The sequence below is a fragment of the Podarcis raffonei genome, chromosome 12, assembly GCF_027172205.1.
Source record: "Podarcis raffonei isolate rPodRaf1 chromosome 12, rPodRaf1.pri, whole genome shotgun sequence".
NCBI lineage: Eukaryota > Metazoa > Chordata > Lepidosauria > Squamata > Lacertidae > Podarcis > Podarcis raffonei.
The window spans coordinates 28,427,076-28,449,891 of NC_070613.1; the positions used below are offsets into that span (position 1 = coordinate 28,427,076).

General features: G+C 42.0%; 1 protein-coding gene across 6 annotated transcripts in view; it reads left to right on the forward strand.

Moving 5' to 3' along the window:
- DYNC1I1 (dynein cytoplasmic 1 intermediate chain 1) overlaps positions 1-22,816 on the forward strand; it is a 222,943-nt gene that overhangs the window by 119,983 nt on the left and 80,144 nt on the right. For all 6 annotated transcript variants that reach the window (XM_053359118.1, XM_053359121.1, XM_053359124.1 and 3 more), the window contains 3 exons: positions 5,582-5,744; positions 7,409-7,508; positions 11,314-11,439. In XM_053359118.1, coding sequence (XP_053215093.1) covers positions 5,582-5,744; positions 7,409-7,508; positions 11,314-11,439 — 389 coding nt within the window. The remainder of the gene's footprint in view (positions 1-5,581; positions 5,745-7,408; positions 7,509-11,313; positions 11,440-22,816) is intronic.

The window sequence follows — 22,816 nt, forward strand, 5'->3', positions numbered from 1 at the left end:
AGTGATTAAAAACATGTTAGAGGCAAAACAGGAATTTAGACTAACATTTCCTGTTGGTACTGGGTTCTGCAATGCTTATTCAGAATTAAGGGCTTTCCTGCAAATTAGTATATAATGGGTTAAATGCATGTTTATGTTGGCATAAAGTCCTCTGGTTTCTTTTCTTTTTTATGCAAAGCAAGAGACACTATTCCCCCCCAATCCCAACTTTTAAAGAATCCTTAATAGATATTATAGCGGCGCCATTCACACTTCTGTATAGCAGTTGAAGCCTGTGTCAGCACTTCCATTATGAATCTTGTTTTTGAAGGATTTTATAACCCAGCCATAAAAATTTGCTCTGGGCTAAAAACTCGTTATAGCTCAGGGAGCTGAACTTTCCTTTCTTTTTCCTTTTAACTTAAAAGAACCTCGGATCGTTCAAGTCACACCAACATCTCGTTTTAAGAAGCAATGTGAATAAAAATGCTCCGTATATGTGCAACTTTAAAAAAAAGCATAGGTTTATTCCTAGAAAACAAAATACTAATTAGTAACACTATGAAACTCGCTAGCCCATCTTGCCAACACCATTGCTCTAATAAATCCCTAAAACCGTTGAATCTTCAATCTACATTTAATTTTAGCAAAGTGAGCAGGACTATTAATATTTCTGGTTGATCTGCTTGAACACTTCCGGTTGATTGTGGATGAGGGTCCTGACTCAGCATTTAGTACCAAAACCTGGCTGTACAAGGTGGGTGGAGTTGATCTGACTCAGCACTGCTCAGCTGGGTATTTGATGCAGGACCAGCCCAACCTGGAAGTCTGGGGCAGGAGTCACCATTACCCCTAGGAATCCTATCTCCTTTACCTTTTTGTTCCAGTGCAAGACTTGAGGAATTGTACCCAACACTGGACCAGAAAGACGTGCTGGTATACCACCCAACCTGCTGCCCAGGGGCATCCTTACACGAGGTGGCAGAGGCAGTCTCAGGCGTGATGCTGGAGGATCCCAGCACAATCATTCTGGGAGGCTTCAACGTTCACGCCGAGGCTACCTTGACTGCACCAACCTGGGACTTCACGACCACCATGGCACCGTTCCTGGACAGGGAGAGCCTTGCCCTGCTGGGTCATGGTAACCTCTAGCCTGGGCTATTGTAATGCATTCTGCATGGGGCTGCCCCTGAGGCTGTTCAGGAAGCTGCAGCCAGTGCAGAATGTGGCAGACATGTTTCTTTGAGGGTGACCTACTTGCCAATCAGAAGGTCGGCGGTTCAAATCCGTACGACGGGGTGAGCTCCCGTTGCTTGGTCCCTGCTCCTGCCAACCTAGCAGTTTGAAAGCACGTCAAAGTGCAAGTAGATAAATAGGTACCGCTCTGGTGGGAAGGTAAACGGCGTTTCTGTGCACTGCTCTGGTTCGCCAGATGCAGCTTAGTCATGCTGGCCACATGACCCGGAAGCTGTACACCAGCCCCCTTGGCCAGTAAAGCGAGATGACTGCCGCAACCCCAGAGTCATCCGCAACTAACAGTCAGGGGTCCCTTTACCTTTACTGCAAACATATATCACCAATCTGGAAATAACGACACTGGCTATCTGCTACCGAGTCTGGTTCAAAGTACTTGCACTGACTGACAAAGCCATTTACAACTTGGGCCTGGATACCTCAAGGAATGCCATCTCTCATATAGATCTGCCCATTTGTTGAAATCTACCAGCAGAGTTGGTTTGGCTGTGGCATCTTTGGCAACGTGGCAGGCGGGAGCCTTCTCAGTGGCGCCACCCAAACTTTAGTCTCTCTTCCTCTGTGACATGGCAGCACCATGAGACAACAGTCCAGGACCTGGTTATTCACCCAGGCTTTCCATGCGATCTAATGCCAACATTCGTGTTTTTTTAAGTTGGCTAATTGTGATTTATCCTGCCTTTAAAAAAGAATAATTGCACTGTGAATTTTGAAACGGTTTTAGTTGTAGCCCACTTTCAAATTGCTGGTGGTTAGAACTCTTCTAAATTAATAAAGAAGAATGGTAGCAAAGTCTCAACGAGTGTGCAAAAAACTACACTTGGTTCTTTGAATCCAAGACAGTGCATCTTTACCCCTCTTTTTGTTTCATGTAGTTATGTGTGTTAGATACATTTATAACACCTAGACTAACTACAATCTGATATTTTCAAATATCATGTAAATTCTGGGTTGGCATAGTGCTATCTTGTTCTCTTTTTTTAGGGCAATGTAATAAATGAGTCTTCTGGCTTTCTTTCTCATTTACTTTTTGCTACACTGTCTAAAAGAATTATGTTTTTGTGTTTATGTATAGCAGATAGTTCCCTGTGGTTTCTGGCTACATATTGCATGCAGTCATTGCTCCAGTGAAATAAAAGGCTGTTTTGCCAAAGTCTTAAATAGGACCTGGATTTTAACCCATCATATTTTATGCTTCTGTTACAGCCTCTGCTTATATTTTAAAAATGGGTGAAGAATTGCAAACTTTCTTCTACCTCCCACCCCAAAGCTAGGCTAAGGCTGCGATCTTGTTCTCATATACTCAAGAGTAAGCCATTAAACACAATAGAACTTCTTCTGAGTAAACATAAGAATCCAAAATAACCACAAGATAACATCTACTGTAGGTAGGGATAGAGGAGGTATTTTATCCAGACGACATTTAAAACCAAATCTATCAAATTTGCACTTCCTGAAATAATATGCAAACCGAAACTTAGCCATCCTTCAAAATTCACACTTGTCTGAATTTTGTGATGCAGTTCTCCAACCAAGCATTGTTTGCATAAATGCATATATTAAGGGAAAGGGTGCTTAAAAATGAAGATATTAGTGGAAGTAACATATAAAACCACACCATATACAGGAAAAGTTACTTTTGTACATTAATCAAGATTACCGTATTTTTTGCTCTATAACACGTACCTGACCATAACACGCACGTAGTTTTTAGAGGAGGAAAATCCATAGGCATGCCACCCGTAGGCATTCCCTCCATAACACGCACAGACATTTCCCCTTACTTTCTAGGAGGAAAAAAGTGAGTGTTATGGTGCAAAAAATACGGTATATATAAAAACGTATTTGTTCGGAGAAATTCACACTAAAATGCTGGTGAATTTTCATGAGGATTTCTTTTTTAAAAAGAACTGATTTAAGTTTGGAAAAATGAGGAACAAAGAGAACCAGAATTGGCAGGTCATTCCATCCCTATCAGTAGGGTCACCTGAATGAGCTTGAGGAACCTATGTGGCTCTCCCTTCACTTCTGACCATTGGTCATACAACACAGTAGAAGGAGGAGAAAAGGAGAACCAAAATAGCTGTGATCCCCTCTCTTGGTCCCTGTGTATTCATACTAAGCCATGGTTTGACATTGTGCAGGGGTGGGGAAACTTTTTCAAGTGAGGAACCTTTTTAAGCTTGAGGGCCACATTCTCTGTGAGTCCTATATGGTGGGTAGGGCCAAAAGCGCAAAAACTGAGTGGAGTAATGGATGTATGAGCAATTTGCTTTGTATAGTAGGATATATTCCACACAGGCAAGCAAGAAGCTTGATCACAGTTCAGGGCCTTTGGGGAGGGCCAGTGAAGGCCTATAGAGAGGTGGTGTGGCCTAGGATGAGTCCTGAGGGCTGGACAGAGAGACCTAGAGGGCTACGTTTGGTCTGCAGGGCTGAGGTTCGCCATTCCTGACTTAAATTTGTCTACCATCCTTCATCCTCAGATCTCAGGGCGATTCACAACATAAAATTACAATATAAAAACCGCAAAATACATAGTAAAAATAAGAGCAACAACAAACCAAAATGATGTTCCTGAACCTGGTAAAGAAAAGTCTTAGGCAGTTTTTTTGTAAGATGAAGATGCCACCTCAGTTCTACAGAACCTTTGTCATCTAATAAAATCTCCTCTACTTCCTCTTACAAGCTGAAGACTGGAACTTTTCCACCATGCCTAGGAACATCTTTTTATCCACCCTCACTCTCCATTTTAACATCCATTCTGAGTTCTGAGGAACTCAGAGAAATCTGAGGAAGATTTCTCACTACTTTGTGATGTTTTAGTTGGCTCTAATAAAGCCATTTAAACCTATTACCCTACTGTTAACTTTTGCACACACCCCTCCCAGTATGGACCAGTATGGTTACCTGCTATTTTCTTGTGTGCTTAAATTGAAAGATCTTTTAACACTGCCAGAAAATTGGGCCTAGAAGGCTCCCAGTGGGAATAAGGTTCCATCGTTATGGGGTTTCCCCAAGAACTCCACTCTCTACCTTTTCGGAATAGATGCATCTCACAGATGTTCATAGAAAACGATAATCTGGGTAAATCTTGGAAAGCGCTGCCTTCTTACTGTATGCTGCTTTTCATTTCATTTTATTGGCTTGTAAACTTCTACACAGAAGGCATTTTATTTTATTGCAGCAGAGGGAAACATAAGGGACCAGAAAACAACCCATCATGTTCAATCATCTCAGGAAGTGGTGAGCATAAGAGAAGAAAGTTGTGTGCTCTCGTGAAGTAGGCATGGATCTTTTCCTCTCCAATGACATCTGCTAGAAATAGCATCCCAGATAGGGATCTCTCCCAGCTCCACTTGGAGAGGTCCAGGATTGAACCTGCAACCTTCTGCGTGAAAAGCACTTGCTCTACCACTGAGCTACATTCCTGCATGTGTTTTTGGCCCTTAAGATCCTGGCCTAAGGGCCCCTCCAGATGCCCTTTTGATTGATCGTTCATGATTATCTGAGCTCATGGTGTTACTGGAGATGCTATTCGCAATCAAGTTTTCAATACCATTTGTACTTGCAGAGGTTCTGGAGCAATCATACTGCTTCATTTGAAATAGGTTTGTGCCCTGTAGTTTCCTGCTTAAATTCTGTAGCTTTCCAAACCACAAATGTTCTGCACTTTTTGTTGCACTATAGCACAAGTATGTCTCCCCGCCCCCCAGGGGAAAGCGTCACAGAACAACTGATAAAGCAGTATGATGTGTGTATGATCCAGTATAAAGCCACCACTAATGCGCTATTATCGTGCCAGTGACTTGTTACAGAAAGAGTACACATGCAAAAAACCAAATGAACCCTACTCTAGAAGGCTCCTATGTCTTTATGTTAAGAAACCTAAATACAGTGAAGTAAAGCATGCCTTTTAATAGGCTGAGAACGTTTTTTAAAAGCTTCGGTTGAAAATGGTCTCTGTGTTAAAAGAGCACTTCTTTGTGAAATGCCGTTTAATGCTTTTCCAAGTTCAGTTTTGCAACATACATCCGTCAAAAACGTTTCCTGAAATCTGAACGTGGGGTTTATTTTATTTTGGATCCTAAGTATTTTCTTTTCCGGAATAATAAATATGCACGATATAGGCTACCTTCTGTATAGAGGCTGCATTTTAAGATTACGTAGCTGTCCATTTAGAGAGGATTCAGAAGCGATTATTTAGAAGGAAGCAAACCACTCGACCCTACCAACGTTGCTATGACTTTCATAGGAATATTTCCTTTCTTTCCTGAAGACTTTGTTTAATTCAGTTGGAGATATTTAAATCCTTGTGGGCTTAACGCTGCCAATATGCTTTTGTAAGCTCCTCCCAGGGAACTGACAGAGGAAGAAAAGCAGCAGATTCTCCACTCAGAAGAGTTCCTTATATTTTTTGACCGGACGATACGTGTGATTGAGAGAGCGCTAGCTGAAGATTCCGACATTTTCTTTGACTATGGTGGCAGAGATGTGGAAGAGAAAGATGGGTCAGTCTTTATTTTATTATTTTCAACATGATAAAAAGCAAACAAACAAATAGATACTATTTGTGTTAGAGTGGGAGGGAAGAGCCTTTTTCAGTCCCAGGCACACACATTCCCTCATGGGCAGCCTTCCTGGGGGGAAACCATATGCGTGGGTGTGGCCAGAGACGAAAGTGGGTGTGGCCAGTGTCAAAAGTATGCTATTGTCCTGCTATGCAAAAGCCAGAGGTTCCTTCACACGGGCATCCACATCTTTCCATCCACCTAGGCAGGCAAGAGGCATTCTTATAATTCAAGAATAGGTTACAGCCAGGCAAAAGCAGTCAGGGTGGGTTCAGAGTAGGGCCTTTGAAGGGAGGGCATGGCCTGGGGTGAGTCTTGAAGGTCAGATGGAGAGCCATCAAGAGCTGCATTCGGACTCTAGGCCTGACATTGCCCATTTCCATGGCAGAGTGTCAAACTCCAGTAATTTATACATTTTAAAGACCGATAATTAGATTAAGTGGTGAAATGCATTCTTCTATATCTAACCCTTGTGCTTATTATCCATGTATTTATGACATTTCTATAAACCACCTTCCTGCCAAGGCACCCAAGATGTTTTATGGTTGAAAACCTTGTGGCGGTGCAGTATTGTATGCACAACAGATAGCTGCTATAATGTGTGAGAGCATGTATAATATGATTCATCTGTTCACCCTTAAAGTTCCTCTTCCGGGGATAGTTGGCTTATTGTGAAGCTTCTAGTTACAGACAAAAAAAATTAATCCTTTAAGGTGGGCTTAACCACATTGGAGGTGGTTTCTACAGCCCTGGGTTTAGCTCCAAAATATGCAGTGGAATACCAACATTGAGGGTCTCCAGAGGGGCAGCGGGAAATATTTTTACTGCCCTCTGCTACCTGCTGGAGGTGGTATGTTTTCAAGCTTCATTCATGAAGCCTACAGTAAAGAATGTCTTGTTAGGTTGACTCTTACTCACAATTATAGTCAGGTGCAACAAACTAAAAAAAGAGACAACTATGCAGGTGCTTTGAAGTGTCCAGTGTCGCTTCAGGCCTTCTGCCACGTGGGTCAATTATACGCCTTGAATAATGTATGTGGATTTGCACTGGGGACAACATGAGGTATTGGTCAGGCACAGCATTGACACAGTAGGCATACACTGACACAGGGATGGATTTACTATGTTAAAGAGGAAATATTTTTTGCCGTTCCATTTTTACTTCAGACAAAATAGTTTTCAGGGTGGGCTGCAGAGAAGACACAGTCTTAAGATGTCCCAAGACACTAACTAGCTAACGAAACATAGTAGGGGAAATAAATGATTGGAAATCTTTTAAAACAATTGGCACTGTGCAAAGTGAGACCTGGGCAAAGTGCCCTGTGTTGGGTCCCTTCTTATGTTTGATCCACCATTTTAATTTCCCACAATGCCCTGGAGGACTTGACATTATGAGTTTTCCAGGGCGTTGTGGAAAATCAAAATGGAGGCCTGCAGAACCAGCTGCCAAGTGTTAAGAGCCCAGGGAAAGAGTCATCTGTGGTGGGCACAAACTGGGTCACTGGAGCCTCAGCATCTGCCTTAGCATGCCAGCTGCTGACGCCAAGGCTGGAATTGTAAACCAACCACAACTTTAACTGTAACTCTTTTTCAAACCCATACAGAGATGTCCAAGCTGGAGCTAACCTTTCCTTTAACCGTCAGTTCTACGATGAGCACTGGTCTAAGCACCGGGTTGTCACTTGTATGGATTGGTCCCTTCAGGTAAGATTTGTGTTTACAAAAGCACACCAACTTTGGATATACATAATTTGGCAGAGTCTGAAAACGAAACGAAACAGTGCTACTAGTTCCAAGCTCTTAGACTTGTTTCTTGAACCACTTTCCTCGATACCACAAATGCTGCATGGCAAGCTGCTGTCTGAGGGAGATTTGTTACATGCCATAATATTCAATGGCCCAAGATTGGCGGCAAAATAAAACATGTCACTGCACTTGCCACAAGCCAAAGTCGCTCTGCAATTTGTATATATACCATGTGACTTTGATAAAGGAACCATGCCTCAGTGGTAGAATACATCCCCTGCATGTGGAGGGTTCCAGATTCAACTCCTGGTATTATATCTCTATTTTTAAAAGACTGATAAACTGGGTAGTATGCTATGTGAAAGACCTCTGCCAAGGAGCCGCCACCAGTCAAAGACTCCATCTGCTCTATACAATTAAAGCAGTATCGTACCACTTCAAACAGTCATGGCTTCTCCCAAAGAATCCTGTGCTTTGTTAAGAGTGCTGAGCATTGCTAGGAGATCTTTATTCCCTGCGTGAGCTACGGTTGTCAGAGTGATCAATTGTTAAATCACTCTGGGAACTGTAGCACTGTGAAGGGAATACGGGTCTCCTAACAACTCTCTCAGCATCCTTAAGAAGCTACACTTCCCAGGATTCTCTGGGGGAAGCCTTGACTGTTTAAATTGGTATTCAGGCACATGCCAGGGAAATAAGGCGTGTGGAATCACAGTGAATTAAGGTGCTCTGTCACCCTAGTGCAACAAATCCACTTTTAAAAGGAAATGGACTTTCTCTGGTTAGAAAAGTCATGGGGGAATGCATTGAAAAGTGTGGGATGAACAAATGAGTAGTGGGAAGGTGTATAAACAGCCCACAATCAAACCAGGGTGAATGCAGGATGAATGTTCATTGTCATATAACCTCCCTGCAAAGAAATTGGAATGAATAACAAATGCTTAATAGAGACTAGATATAATCTAACCTCCATGTAAGCTTTGTGCAAGTGTATCAGGACGAATGCTCAATAAATATGTTGTCTGAACCTCAAACTTGTAGCTTGCTTGAGGAAGATAATGCAGACCTTGGAGTAATATGCTTATGAGATATGACCACAGCTACATTTAAAGGGAAATTTTTTAGCATCTATGCGTCTTAATCGAATCCATTTTGCAACAGGTATGCGTTGGCACGTGGGTGGTCAGTAAGCATATGTGGATTTGTTCAGAACTGGGAAACCAGCCTGAGGAAACACTTATCTCAGGCTGTTCAAGGAGCTGGAAATTACATGGAATTCTTATCTGATAGGTTTTTAACAAGCAGCATTTACTGTATTCCCGGGACAGCGAGATAAAGTTAACTGGAAGGCAACTGCCAAAAAATGTAATTGTTCGTGCCCCCAGGCGCACAAGCATGTTTCTGTCTCCTGTTGCTTTGTTCTGGGGTGGCCCCAGCTCACCTTCTCTCCTCCGAAGCTTTATTCCTCTTGGATGTACACCTTAACTGCTTTCAGTGTCACTGTGCATTACGTCAAAGGGAGCGCTTTGACCTCTGACCTCTGGAGTGCAAAAGACAGCTAAGTAGCGCAGAGGCATCAGAGCACACTGTGATAACATTACACTGTACAGTGCACAGTTTATCAAAGACATGCTGGAATTCACACAAATCAAGCCGAATGGAATTCTGCTAGAAAGGGGTGTGTGTGTGTGTGTGAGAGAGAGAGAGAGAGAGAGAGAGAAAGAGAGAGAGAGAGAGAGAGACAGACAGACAGACAGACAGACAGACAGACAGCATCACCATGATGGTGATGAACGGTGGATAGTATTATGCTCCTACTGTAATTTTTGGAAAGTTGTAAAATTTAATTTTGCCTTAACTTGTCTCCTCACTTTCCATTTGGACACCACTTAAGATAGCGCAACCAAATTTTGTGTGACGGTTCATGAAATCAGGGAGCAGGTTTATGTCAATGTTTGGATAAAATTGGGTGCCATTTTGAATCAAGATGGTGGACTGAACCTTTCAAAACTGCCCATTTCAGACACAGATTTCAAAACCACAGTTTTTACTTTAAAGCATTCCCAAGCAACCCTGGGCTGCTAGCATCAGATCAATTGCCCCAATTGCTGCCTTATTACTGCCTGCAACCAGGTTAGCCCTTCGAGGCCCACCTACATAGGAGAGGGCCCATCACATAACATTTTGCCAAAGGCCCCCATATCTTTGGAGCCAGTCTGGCTTGTTCACATGGGGGAAATATAGGTACTGACCTTGTTGAAGGATGTCGTGCAACCCTATCTGTACGCTACAATAGTTCCTGCTCAAATGTTATTTAATGCTTGAGTGATAAGCACAACTCAATCAACTAAAGCTTTTCCTGTCGTGAAGGCTAGCTTTCTGTTTGTTGTGCAGCTGTCAAAGGCAGAAGAGCTCTGCCATTAAAAAGTTGGCAATCCTGATATGAAATGAAAGGCATAGTTTAGACATTACGATTCCATTAGCTTCTGTTAACATTAAAAACAGATGTCCAATACTGCTGAAATGTGAGGAGCAAACTGTTGTTTTTTTTAAAAAAAAACCCAAAACAAAACCTAGCCTTTATCCTGGCCTGCTGTCTGCAACCTACCTCCACCCCCACATAAGTCCTCCTGCCAGGTAGTCTCCCCATGAGATTCAAGATGCACCTTTGAGGAGACATGTAGAAACAGTCATTTCAATTATTAGTTAGTATTTTTATGTTTATTTTATAAATCGTTTTATGCTGTCTTTATAACTGATACTTTATATGAGTTGGTGATAGATAAATGTTTTTATAAGTCAATAAAGATGGATGAATGGCGTTCTCCCCCACAATCCTGCCTACGAAGTCCTACCTTTTATGTGCTTCCAGTGGCTTTTAAATGGTACTAGATCTTCAGCTACTTGTTTTTTTAAAAAACCCACCCATCGTTTTTATTACGGTTTTTAAACTTGCACTTGTATTGTTTTATTTCCCAGTGTGTATCTGACGTTTCTGCTGCTGTTCATCTTACGATTTCAGTATATTTTTGCCCATATTTGTAAGCCATGTTGTTGTTGTGGTTGTTTGTGTGTCTGTATGTCTGTCTGAAAAGTCGAGTTTCAAACATCTTAAATGAATAAAAAATGATAAAACACATTTATTTTATACTCTTATCTTGAGAGTGGAATTACTTCTCTCTCTCTCTCTTTGACACACACACATACATACACACACACACACACACACATGCAATTACCTAAGCATAAGCCCCATTGAGTGCGTGGCTGTTACTCCTAGGTAAGCATCAAAGGATCAAAATAGACTCTAGGGTCTGTAGAAAATGCAATTTGAAAAAAGACATTGCACATACTTTTGTTAACCAAGAAATCTTTATTTATTTATTTATTTAAAAAATAGACTCCAGGCCGATAACAATGCAGATAATAAATTAAAACTTAGGACAATACAATATCTTGTAAGATAGACCAATATTAGTTATCACGATATCACAAATGAGAGAAGATTGTGGATTTTTCCTGCAATGGGTTTTTTTCAGCTGCATTTCCCCTGTAGATGAAATGCTCAAAATGCATTTCAGAAATACTAAACACGCTCTCTCTTTCTTTCTCTCTCTCTTACTCATTTTGGGTGACCCACTGGCATTTGTTGTCCTCTTGCTATCTTCTATTTTGTTTTGAACTCCTCTGATTTTTTCCAGCAGCTAAAACTTTGTTCCCCCTTGCACGCTGAAATTTAATAGCATAATCTTTATCTGCACAGTACCCGGAGCTTATGGTTGCTTCCTACAACAACAACGAAGATGCGCCGCATGAACCTGATGGTGTGGCCTTGGTCTGGAACATGAAATTTAAGAAAACAACCCCTGAATATGTTTTTCATTGTCAGGTAAGATAATAAAGATCGTCTCAAAGACTAACAAATTTATTATGGCATAAGTCAACCTTTGCCGACCTGGTGCACTCCAGATGTTTTGGACTGCAACTTCCATTAGCCCCTTAGTGGTCTGCAACCCGTTCGTGGTGGTAGAACATCTGCTTTGCATGCAGACAGTTCCAGGTTCAATCTCCAACATCTTCAGGTATGGTTAAGAATGCCCCCTGCCTAGAACTCTAGAGTGTCACTGCCAGTCAATGTAGACAACATTTAACTCAATGGACTGATAGTCTGAGTATACAGCAACTTCCTATGTTTGGAGGAAGGGTCATAGCTTTGTGGCAGAGCAGAATCCTTGCATCTCCAGGTAGATGGACAAATGTTCTGACTCATTATAAGATGGCTTCCTGTGTTCTCAGCAAGTGTGAGAGGGCATCAGGTTGGAGGAGGCTGACATAAGCTTTCATGGATTAGCATCCACTTCATCAGATGCATGAAGTTTTATCTTGAGTTAATAATGTTAATTATGTCAATATCACTACCTGTACTTTTCTGTGTTTCATTTCCGTCCGACCTCTGTGTTTGCAGTTCCCAGCCATGTGTGTATCTCTGTGTGATATACTCATGGCCCCAGAGTAAAGACGGTCAACATCAAGGTCAGAAGGAAATGGAATGCAGAAAAAATACAGACAGTGATAACTGCTTTATCATCAGTCGTTGCTCGCAAAAGAGTGTTGGTGGATAACACAGGTTTTTCCTGCAACAGACTTAACACAGCTACCCTTCTGGCAAAAGGTAAAGCGGTTTGTTTTATACTGTGCTGAAGACTCCTGTGTGACTCAACTGCCCACCATTCGGAAGAGGTTCAGGTTAAAAATATAGCCTTTTGGAAAGAGCACGAGGAAGCACGCTAATGTTTTTAGAATGCATGCAATCTTTTAAAACAACAACATAGCCCAGTTGGAGACTGTGTGTCATTTTCTGTCTATTTTAAACAATCCTCAAGAGAGTTCGTTTATAAAAACCTCACACTTATGAAGTAAGTGTGGTGTACCACTTCCTCCTCCAGCTGGCAACATGTGCTTTCCCACCCACGTAAATTTCCTTCTGCCCTCTATATTCCAGAGCAGCCGGCGCTCCATTTTAACATCGTTTGCAGTGATATTGCAGCCGTTCACCGGCACAGAGAGCGCTTGTGGATAGCAGCTTTGCCAACAGCATGGTAGAAACGAGGTCAAGGTGACAATTCCCACCGATTCCTGCTTGATTAGCGGTTGCGGTGCAGATGTCACATCGCTGTCACTCTTTACTTTGTCATGAACAGCTGAGGCAGGAAAGAGGCATGTCTCCAACATGAAGGGTGTGTCTCCATGAGTCATTTCCCACACGCCCCTGAGGACAGGTAGCCCAATCCACATCTGAAACCAGGTGGATCCCTCATTGGGGCTCGCCTTCCAGATTCTGTAATAACCGGTTGAGTGCCTCATAGGATGGGGAACCTATGTTCTTCTAGACAAAAGGAAGCACTTCTTGGTTAAACTATAGAATTCATTCCCACAAGAAGCAGTGGAGGACACCAATGTGGATGGCTTAGGAGGAAGATTAGACATATCCAAGGGGGATAAGACTATCAGTGGCTACCACCTTGATGGCTTTGTTCTACATCTACTGGGGCTTCTGTTATGCAAGCATAAATCATTGTGCTAACAGAATGAGAGGACTGGACCATTCAGTGTTTATACGCCACCCGAGGCAGCTCACACAAACAATTAAAAACATAAAATATGACTGAAACAATGCTATTACAATTGCAAAACTAAAAGCAAGGGCTGTAGTTCAGTTGAAGAGTATGTGCTTTGCACATAGAAGGTCCCAGGTTTGATCCTCAGCATCTCCAGGTAGATTTGAGAGAGATCCTGTCTGAAACCCTGGAGAGCCACTGTCGGTAACACAATTCAGATACTAAAAAGCAAAAACCAGCAACAGTTTAACCAGTTAAAATACCCGATGGGTATTGAAATAATAAGGTTTTCAAGGCCTGTTTAAAAGTTGAGAAGGATGTGAGAAGGAGTTCCACAAATATGGGGCCACTGCTGAAAAGGCTATATCTCTCTAGCGCCTACTACTCTGATAGCTTTGGTAGTACAAGAGCTTTGTAAACAAGCATTTTGGCTTCCCTGCGAATGTCCTGGTCCTCAAACACTCTGCACTTCAATCAGGAGAAAGTTGCAGCTTAGGTGATGCTGGATTTCGGCATCAATGTCGTCCCTTGTGGAAAGATAACTGTCCATGTAGGAGAAGTGATTGACACTTTCTAATGTTACACTGTTGAGTTGGATTTGTGGTGCTGCAGAGGGGTTGTTTTATGCTTGTTGGTGTAGCGCTTTGGTTTTTTGGATGTTGGATGTTGAGCGATAGGCCAAGCTTTTCGTAAGCTGCGGTGAAGATATTTAGGATGGTTTGGAGGTAATCCTCTGAGTGTGCACACACTACGTTGTCATCAACATACTGAAGCTCTATGATGGAAATTACGGTAACCTTACTCTTTGCTTTCAGCCTACTCAGATTAAAGAGCTTTCCATCTGTTTGATATATGATTTCTACTCCGGTGGGGAGTTTCCCTTCGACAAAGTGTAGGATCATGGCAATGAAAATAATAATTAGCGTTGGGGCGATAACACAACCCTGTTTTAACAGGCTGGTCGCACTGTGAATGGTTCACTTTGAGAGCCATTGTTATCTACTGTATGCTTGTGAAACATGGACCACTTATAAATGCCATCTCTAACTCCTTTAAAGATTCCATCAACGGTGTCTCCGAAAATTTTTACACATCACTTGGGAAGATAGGCGAACCAATGCCAGTGTACTGGAAGAAGCAAAGATCACCAGTATCAAAGCAATTATTCTTCAACATCAACTTCATTGGACTGGTCATGTTGTTTGGATGCCTGATTATCATCTTCCAAAGCAACTACTCTATTCCAGACTTCAAAATGGGAAGCCTAATGCAACAAGAGAGGTTTAAAGACTCTCTCAAGGAAATCCAAAAAAATGTAGTATAAACACTACAATTGGAGAACAGCCTTTACCAAAGGTGTCATGGACTTTGAAGACGCTCGAACTCAGGACAAAAGGGAGAAACATGCTAAGAGGAAGGCACGCTTGGCAAATCCACACCGTGATCAATTCCTGCCCAGAAACCAATGTCCCCACTGTGGAAGGACGTGTGGGTCCACAATTAGCCTCCACAGTCACTTACGGACTCATTGTTAAAACCGTGTTTATGGAAGACAATCTTACTCAGCTATGAGTGATTGCCAAAGAAGAAGAAGAAAGAAGACATTTGGCAAACCTTCATCGTGATCAACTCCTGTCCGGAAACCAATGTCCCCACTGTGGAAGGACGTGTGGATTCAGAACTGGCCTCCACAGTCACTTACGGACTCACTATTAAGACTGTGTTCATGGAAGACAATCTTACTCGGTTACAAGTGATCGCCAAAGAAGAAGACTACTCTGATACATCTGAGAAGAAAGGCCTTTGATGCCAACTTTAAGCCCTGGGCAGGTTTATATGTGTGTGGCTAGTCTTTCGGATTTTGACTCAATAAGCTCCTGAGTGAAGAAGTAAGTATCAAGATCAGCTCTTGAAGAGGAGAGGAATTCTTTCCAAAAGAAATTGGGCACCAATAAAACTTGGCACTTTTTGAGAAAAAACAGTTGTTGTCTCATGTTTTTGCCATCCTTCAAATAACCTCTAATGCCAAACTATTTGGGACTTTCAAGGTCAATACCAACATGTCTATTTAAAATCAAAGTTTTGCTTAATCTAGTTAAGCGTGCTGAGGCTAAAAATAAGGAAGGATTCAGTGAATGGGGAATCATGTGAGGACTTTCACATCTGCCACGAGAGTCAGCATTTTTGTTATGTTTCTGATCGAGATCCACTAAAATTACATCCAGTTTGAAGCCACAAACAACCTGAATCTGGATTTAAGAATGTGCTAAAGGCGTAGACTGCAGGAAATGCCATGACACTATTTCTTTAAAAATCCCCACAGATATTTTAAATGCTCTTCCCCAGTGCATTGTTAACGTTGCTAGCTGGAACCATGCTTGAGCTACCGTCCTTATGGGGTAGAGGGTGGGGAGAATAGCGGAGCAGAATAGGGGCCAGATAGAATTTCTCTTTCCTGACTGGTTAATCATAGCTCATGTGATCAAAAGAAGTCACCCTTGGCTGGAGAGCTTCCTCTTGGCCTTCTAAATAAAAGCTGACTTACCTCAGAGTCTGGAAGGCAAGTAGGCCATGCTCAAGATTATAATGATGTCATTCTTTGATTACTTAGTGGAAACCAACTATGTTATTATTTAGTCTCATTTCATATATAATATATATTAAAATCTGCAAAGGAAATGTCCCCTAACCTGCATCCCAGACTTCCAGCATTCACAGTTTTATTTATCAACCGTCTCCAGTTTTCAAAAACAATAGCCATTGGTGGGGTCTTCAAGCTTGAAGAAAGACAAACAAAAGCATGGTTTTAATTGCTTCTTTCCAAGAATTGAAAGTGCATTGCAGTCCTGGGCAAGTTGACTCAGAAGTAAACCACACTGAGGCAATTGGGCTTATTCCCAGATAAGGATGGATGAACCTGTCAATTTCATTTTCTCTCATTTTCCCAAGCTTCAGTTTGACACATTTCTGAATCAGTGTGTGTGTGTGTGTTTAGATACCTCACAAAAAATAAATCACCAGCATATTAGTGGGCATTTCTCTTAATTTACAAATTTATATGCAGTTTTGCCTAATATATCCAGTTTTCCAGTGAGGCTGATAGTGAGTTGTAGTTTGACAACATCTGGAATGAGGTTAGGGTGTTAAAGGTCAAAGACAGCACTTTGAACTGAGCCTTGGAACTATGTGGTAACTACTGCAGAACTTTAAAGACCAGCAGTCCTCATCTCTATCATGTGGCTCAGTTAAAAAGCATGGCTGCTGCATTCTGGACCAGTTACCTCTTGTTTCCAGATCTATGCTGCAAAACTGACTGGGGCCATTTCCAGGCTGTCGCTGTTTTGCGGGTATGATTCAGTCATAAACTGGCAAATTTAGGTCGCGCAATCAAATTGGATTTGGCATTCTTTGGCATCAAACCCACTTCAAAAAAAAACAACGCAAAAAACCACCCAGAAAATGTTTGTGGTATGAATGAATGCTTGGTAAACAGTGACACTGTACAATCTCCATACAAATTACCGTATGTGCAAAGAATAAATCAGATTGAATGCTTAATCAACCCGTCACCTGGAAGAGCCCTGGTTCCCACATTCTTATGTAACAGCTTCCATGGGTCATCCTTTGTGGAAGAAAAAAACGTTACATCAGGACCAAACCAGGATCTCTGATTGCTGTCATGAGGACAGCCACAATTGGCTAGACTACAGTGACAGGTGGAATGTCTTGCTTTTGGGCAAGGATGAGACTAGATGGGACCCAGCTCTATGAATCTGTGAAATGCAGAAGTGGCCCTGAACAACCCAGAACTGCAGACTGACAGCCATGCTTGGTAGATGGCTCCTACATGGCAGTGTGATGTTGGGTTCTGCAGATGTTTCTTTTTTCTTTCTAAAACATCGCCATCCAGTCATACTCACCATGGTAGGCTCCATGTCATTGCTAACCTGTCAATTTCTGTGTGGGATATGGCCTTAGGTTTTCTATTTTAATTTCAATAAAAGCTGCCCAGGCTTGGAAAATACTGTGGCTTGGTTCTAGAAATCAGCCCCTTAACCACACTATAGAATGTTTCTCTCCCCTATGCCTCCTACCCCCAAGTTTTCTGTAGTGGCTTCCATACGCTGTCATTAAATTATGGATCTGACCACCCTTTGTTGCTTATTCTGGTGTGGTCTTTCCCTTTTCAACTGGGTGGATGGAATCAGAAATGCCTATCTTAGAATTAAACACACTGAAGTTAACTGAAAATCTGTATTTAGTGGCCAATGTTGGCTGGAGTTGCTTTCCTCCCCTGATTTTCATTTCTCCTTTGCTGTTTTCTTTTCCTAAGTAAAGAGATGTTGATATATACAGTGCTCCAGTGGCCTGTTTTCTGAAGCTGCCAGAATTCCAGATTCTTGAGAGCACGTCTGACGCATCGCTACGATGGCAATATGGGCAATATTGTGTTTTACCAAAAAGTCTCTCTTTGTGTGCAGCAGCCATTGATTCTCCCAGACCTTAGTTTAGGTGTCCTCTTTTCATTCTTTTCCAATCCAACTTCCTTAATACTCACCTCCTTCTTCTTTGCCCATCCATCTACCAATGCTTAGTATAAATATCTGCTCATATAGCTGGAATCGATTCTCTGAAGTTCACATGCCAAGTCCTGTAAAGTAATGCAGGAATGTCTCCCAGGTGCTAAAAGGTCATACTGATGCTCATCAACTGGATAAAGATCCTAGGACCATACCCTAGTAATGAAGGACAATGTTGAAAGTCGTACAGGTTTCCCTTTCGTTTCACTGACAGTGAAGGAACTTGTAATTAAGTGGCAAACATTCTGTGTCCTTTATATGAACGATGGACACTAACTCTCCCACCTCCTCCTCCTTCATTTCAAGCGCATAATTCATTATATCATAGTATTCTATCGCTATTATTTGAAAAAGGGATAGTGAACAGCCTTGGGAGGGATGTAAAGGACATCATCACTTTTTTTCAAGGCTTTTCCTTTCTTTCAAATTTACTCGAGTCCCAGGTGGCATCCTTGCATCCCTTTACTTTTTCTGAGCCTGTTTTTCCATTCCATCAAACTTTAGCAAGCAGGCAGCCTTCTATTTCTGTTTTCTAATAAAGCATTGCATAAGTCTGAAGTTGTATCTTCACCTCCACCCAGCTCATAAATGATGACTAATAGTGAAAACAAAACAAAAAGTGGCTGCAGTTGAAATACTGGGAATGGACACACAAAGTTGTGTGAAGGCTGTAGTGGACAATCCTTAAGCCACACACAAAGCTTTTGTCCAGCAGCAATCAGATGCCCATACGACCCCCCCCCCACTTTGCATTTTTGCTGTTTATCATATGCGTCTCTTGATTCCTCTGAGACTGAAACTTCATATTCACTTATTAGCTGAAGCATTAAGAAAATGCTTTCCTTGGCTGGAAAAGTTTAGGCACTTGCTGGTTTAAACCATGGGGGCAGGGAAGTGGAAATTCAGCTATGTTATTTTATAAGTTATAAAACCATTACTTGTAATACATATTTTCTTTTAGCATCTTGAAGGGTGTTAAAAAAAAAGTATTCCATCTGACCTGGCTCAAATAATTATTTCACCTTCCAGGCTAAGCATGAAGTATCTTCTATTAACACACTCTCTCTCTTATGTGTGTTCTTAATCCTTGTTTTTATGGTAACTTGGGGATATCTCTTTTCCCAGTGGGTGAGATAGGAAAGAATTAGACTTAACAGAGGTATCGCTTGCATCCATCCTCTTCATATGTTATGCAGATGTAAAATGTGTGTGTGTGTGAGAGAGAGAGAGAGAGAGAGAGACACAATAAAGTCAGAATATAAAACCACAAAGTACGTTATCAAAATAAAAACAAGAACAACCCAATAGCACCCCCCAACACATTTTAAAAGGGCATAGGTTCAATCTCCAGTTATAAAGATTGTATAGCAGGTGATGTGAAAGAGACCTTTGCCTGAGACCATTGGGAGCAACTGCCAGACAGAGTGGACAGTACTACAGGTTACATGGACCAGTAGGTATGATTTGGCATCAGGAGCTTCCTGATTTGTTATGGTAGCCTCTTGAGTGGCTTACACTGCGGTTTTGTGGGGCAGGGGAGGCGTGGGATCGTGTGGGTCCACTGTAGCATCCCAAGACTTGCTGTTCCACACCCACCAGGACAGAAAATGGATATGTGTCTGAGAGAGTTTTATATTTTGCTATACCAGCTCCAAAAATCCAAGGATTGGGCCCCTTTTGGAAAGCACAGGCCTTTGGACCTAGTGTAACCAAAGCCACTGGCCTCCCATGCTGAAACAACTCATTTCGGGCCTTTGTGCTAGCTTCCACTGGTGAAGTAGCTTCAGATCAGCAGGGAGAAGCTTCCCCTAACCCGTGGTGGTGCTCTCCACTCACAGAAGCGACTATGTGCCATTCTACCATCAACACTGAAGGAAGGCTCTATATCTCTTTTCAGTTCCAGTCCCAAGACTGCCAGTTTCTTTTGGCTGTCCCCGCCCCCCATTTCACACACACCTTGATGATGTCACCTCCAGCCAAGGGAGAGAGTGGAAAAAACTTGCCCCCTTCCATAAGGATCACCAGCCATTAGCTCCTATGGCAACAAATCACCTGTACTTGCTCTTTAGTGAGAAGGTGGTCTCCTGGCTGTGCCGTGGTTTAAATCTACCGTGGACATGCCCCCCCGCCAGTGCTGATTGGTCAGTGGGGCCTGCCCTCCTGGGTGGGACCCTGCCCTGCACCATTGGCATGGCCAAGCCCCAGCTAGAAGGGCGCCCATCTCAGGCCCCATGCTGGATCACCACGGGCCCCGAGGCCTGGCCGCAACGCCACCCACCCAATAAGTTAAGCGGACTTGTCTTTCGAAATTGGTCAGACTACCTAGCCTGTCCATATATTTTATTTATTTACTCAGCAAGATTTATATACTGCTTAATCAAAAACTGCCTTTTGGTAGTTTACATAATAGTATAAAATACAGTGCTACCTCAGGTTAAGTACTTAATTTCTTCCGGAGTTCCGTACTTAACCTGAAACTGTTCTTAACCTGAAGCACCACTTTAGCTAATGGGGCCTCCTGCTGCTGCCGTACCGCCGGAGCACGATTTCTGTTCTCATCCTGAAGTAAAGTTCTTAACCTGAAGCACTATTTCTGGGTTAGTGGAGTCTGTAACCTGAAGCGTATGTAACCTGAAGCGTATGTAACCTGAGGTACCACTGTAGTCATTAAAATGAAATAATGATAAAAACAGACCTTGAAAACAGCAGACAATAAAATGGTCAAAATACAGATAAAATCAACAGTTGTAAAATCAAATATACGTAAATAAAAGTACATTTCTAAGTAGTCTTGCCTAAATAATAAAGTTTTTAGCAGGCGTTGAAAACGGTGTTTTGGGATACCTTTTTTCAGTAGGGGCAACCAGCACAGTAAAACACACTTTGATTAAAGACAAAACTTTGCATTTGTGAAAGCAGGCATGGCGTGCTTTCAAATCTTTCCCCTGTTCCTTCAGAAGATCCTGCTCACAAGCTATATTTCATGAAGGGGAATTAGAGGGATGTTGATGACCTGCCAAAACCCCAAGCAGTGACAAAATCATCAGAGCGCCCTGGAAAGGATGCCTTTGCAAAAAAACACACACCAGCCTTTCACAGATGGCTTATATTATGGATACCCAAAAGCACATGACAGCATTTGTTTGGTTTAAGAAGCTGGAACAGGCTTCATTGATAGAAAGCATAAATATGTCCTCTTGTTTTATAATATCATTTATATAGTACGGTCCTGTCAAACCAGGTGAGATCTGTATTCTATGAATTGTTGATTCAGACACATTTTAGCAGGACCCCTTATTAAATCGCTCTCTGTTTGTAAAGCTTTTTAACAGCAGAAGAAATGTTTAGCATTTTAAAGTCCTGTAGATTTCAATGGAAGAGTTGTGGCTATAATTAAGGCTTGTGAGGCTATTGTATACACCCTTACCTAGGAATGAATCCCATTGAATTCAACAAGCCTTACTTCCGAGTAGACATGTATAGGATTGCTGTGTAATTTTTTACAATGAAGACTAAAAGTGCTAAACTTTGGCTAGAAAATATTTTGTGTTTGTGCATAAATCTCTTGTATACAGGTGACAACCATTTTCCACTTGGACCTGGAAGAGAGTAGAACAGGGTGGGCTTAAGCATGCTCTGCCAACACATGCGGGGACCAGGAACTGAACGCCCTGCGCAGAATGATCACCGCCTATATTGTATTGTCTCCAGAATTCAAATCTTCCTCTTTCCAGATGTGTGCTGAGTTTATAGTTAAAACATGAACCTTTCCAGTCTAGGCTAGCTGAACACGAACCCTTTCTTGATTATTGTATTTCTAGAGCAGCCCCAAGTGTGGCTCCGAGATGAGGCTGTGTGTACCTGTGCTCTCTGGTTGTGAATTTCTTCCATCCCCCAAAATGCCCTGAGTGATATGTCTGGATACTTGGCCTTGTTCAGATGTTCTCCATGTGTTTCTAAATTGTGATGAATAAATGTCACAATGTTTTTCAAGCATTCAGTTCTCCAATGCAAGCTAACGTTTTGAATCTCGACACATACTCTTACTATAGGCAGGGCTTAGCTTTTTGTTCCCAGGTGTGTGTGTGTGTGTGCGTGTGTGTGTGTATGCCCAGGTATTGTGGTTCAAGTGTTGAACTCCAGGTTCAAATCCCCACTCAGCATCGGCACTCATTGACCCTGGGCAGTCAGTCTCTTGGCTTAACCTATCTTGCAGGGTTGTGGTCAGGATATCATGGGTAGAGAATAGTGTATGCTTCACTGATCATCTTGGAGTAAAGTTGAGACACCTATGCAATAAAAGTGGAGTACAGTGGTACCTTGGTTCTCAAAGGCCTTGGTACTCAAACAACTTGGAACCCAAACACTGCAAACCTGGAAGGAAGTGTTCCGGTTTGCCAACTGTTTTCAGAAGCCGAATGTGCTCCGTTTTGAGTGTTACGCTTCCAATTTGAGTGTTACACTGAGGTCTGTCAGTTTTTGCTATTTATTTTGCGTTTTTGTTTTTGTGGCTCTTTTTGTTTTGTTTTTGTGACTGTGTGGGACCCAGTTCAGCTACTGACTGATTGATTGTGTGACTGCAGCACATTGTTTATTGCTTTCATTTTATGGATCAGTGGTCTCGTTAGATAGTAAAATTCATGTTAAATTGCTGTTTTAGGGGTTGTTTTTAAAAGTCTGGAATGGATTAATCCATTTTGCATTACTTTCTATGGGAAAGCGTGCCTTGGTTTTGGAACGCTTTGGTTTTGGAATGGACTTCCGGAACGGATTAAGTTTGAGAACCATGGTACCATTGTAATAAAAAATAACCTAGAATGCCACTGAGAATATGAAGGGTATCTCTCCCACACATTCTAGGCCACTTCTGATGTTATGTTAGCATTGCACATAGAATTGCAATAGTACATCCTTCCTGCATCACTCTGTTAACATCAAAAAGTCTTGGTTTTTTGAGACAAATGTATACCAAGGCTACTTCCCATTTCAGCATTGCCCCAGCTCCAAGTGCAAAGGACACTGGCATGGGCTCCTTTGCTAACACGAAACATCCAAAAGGAATGAAACA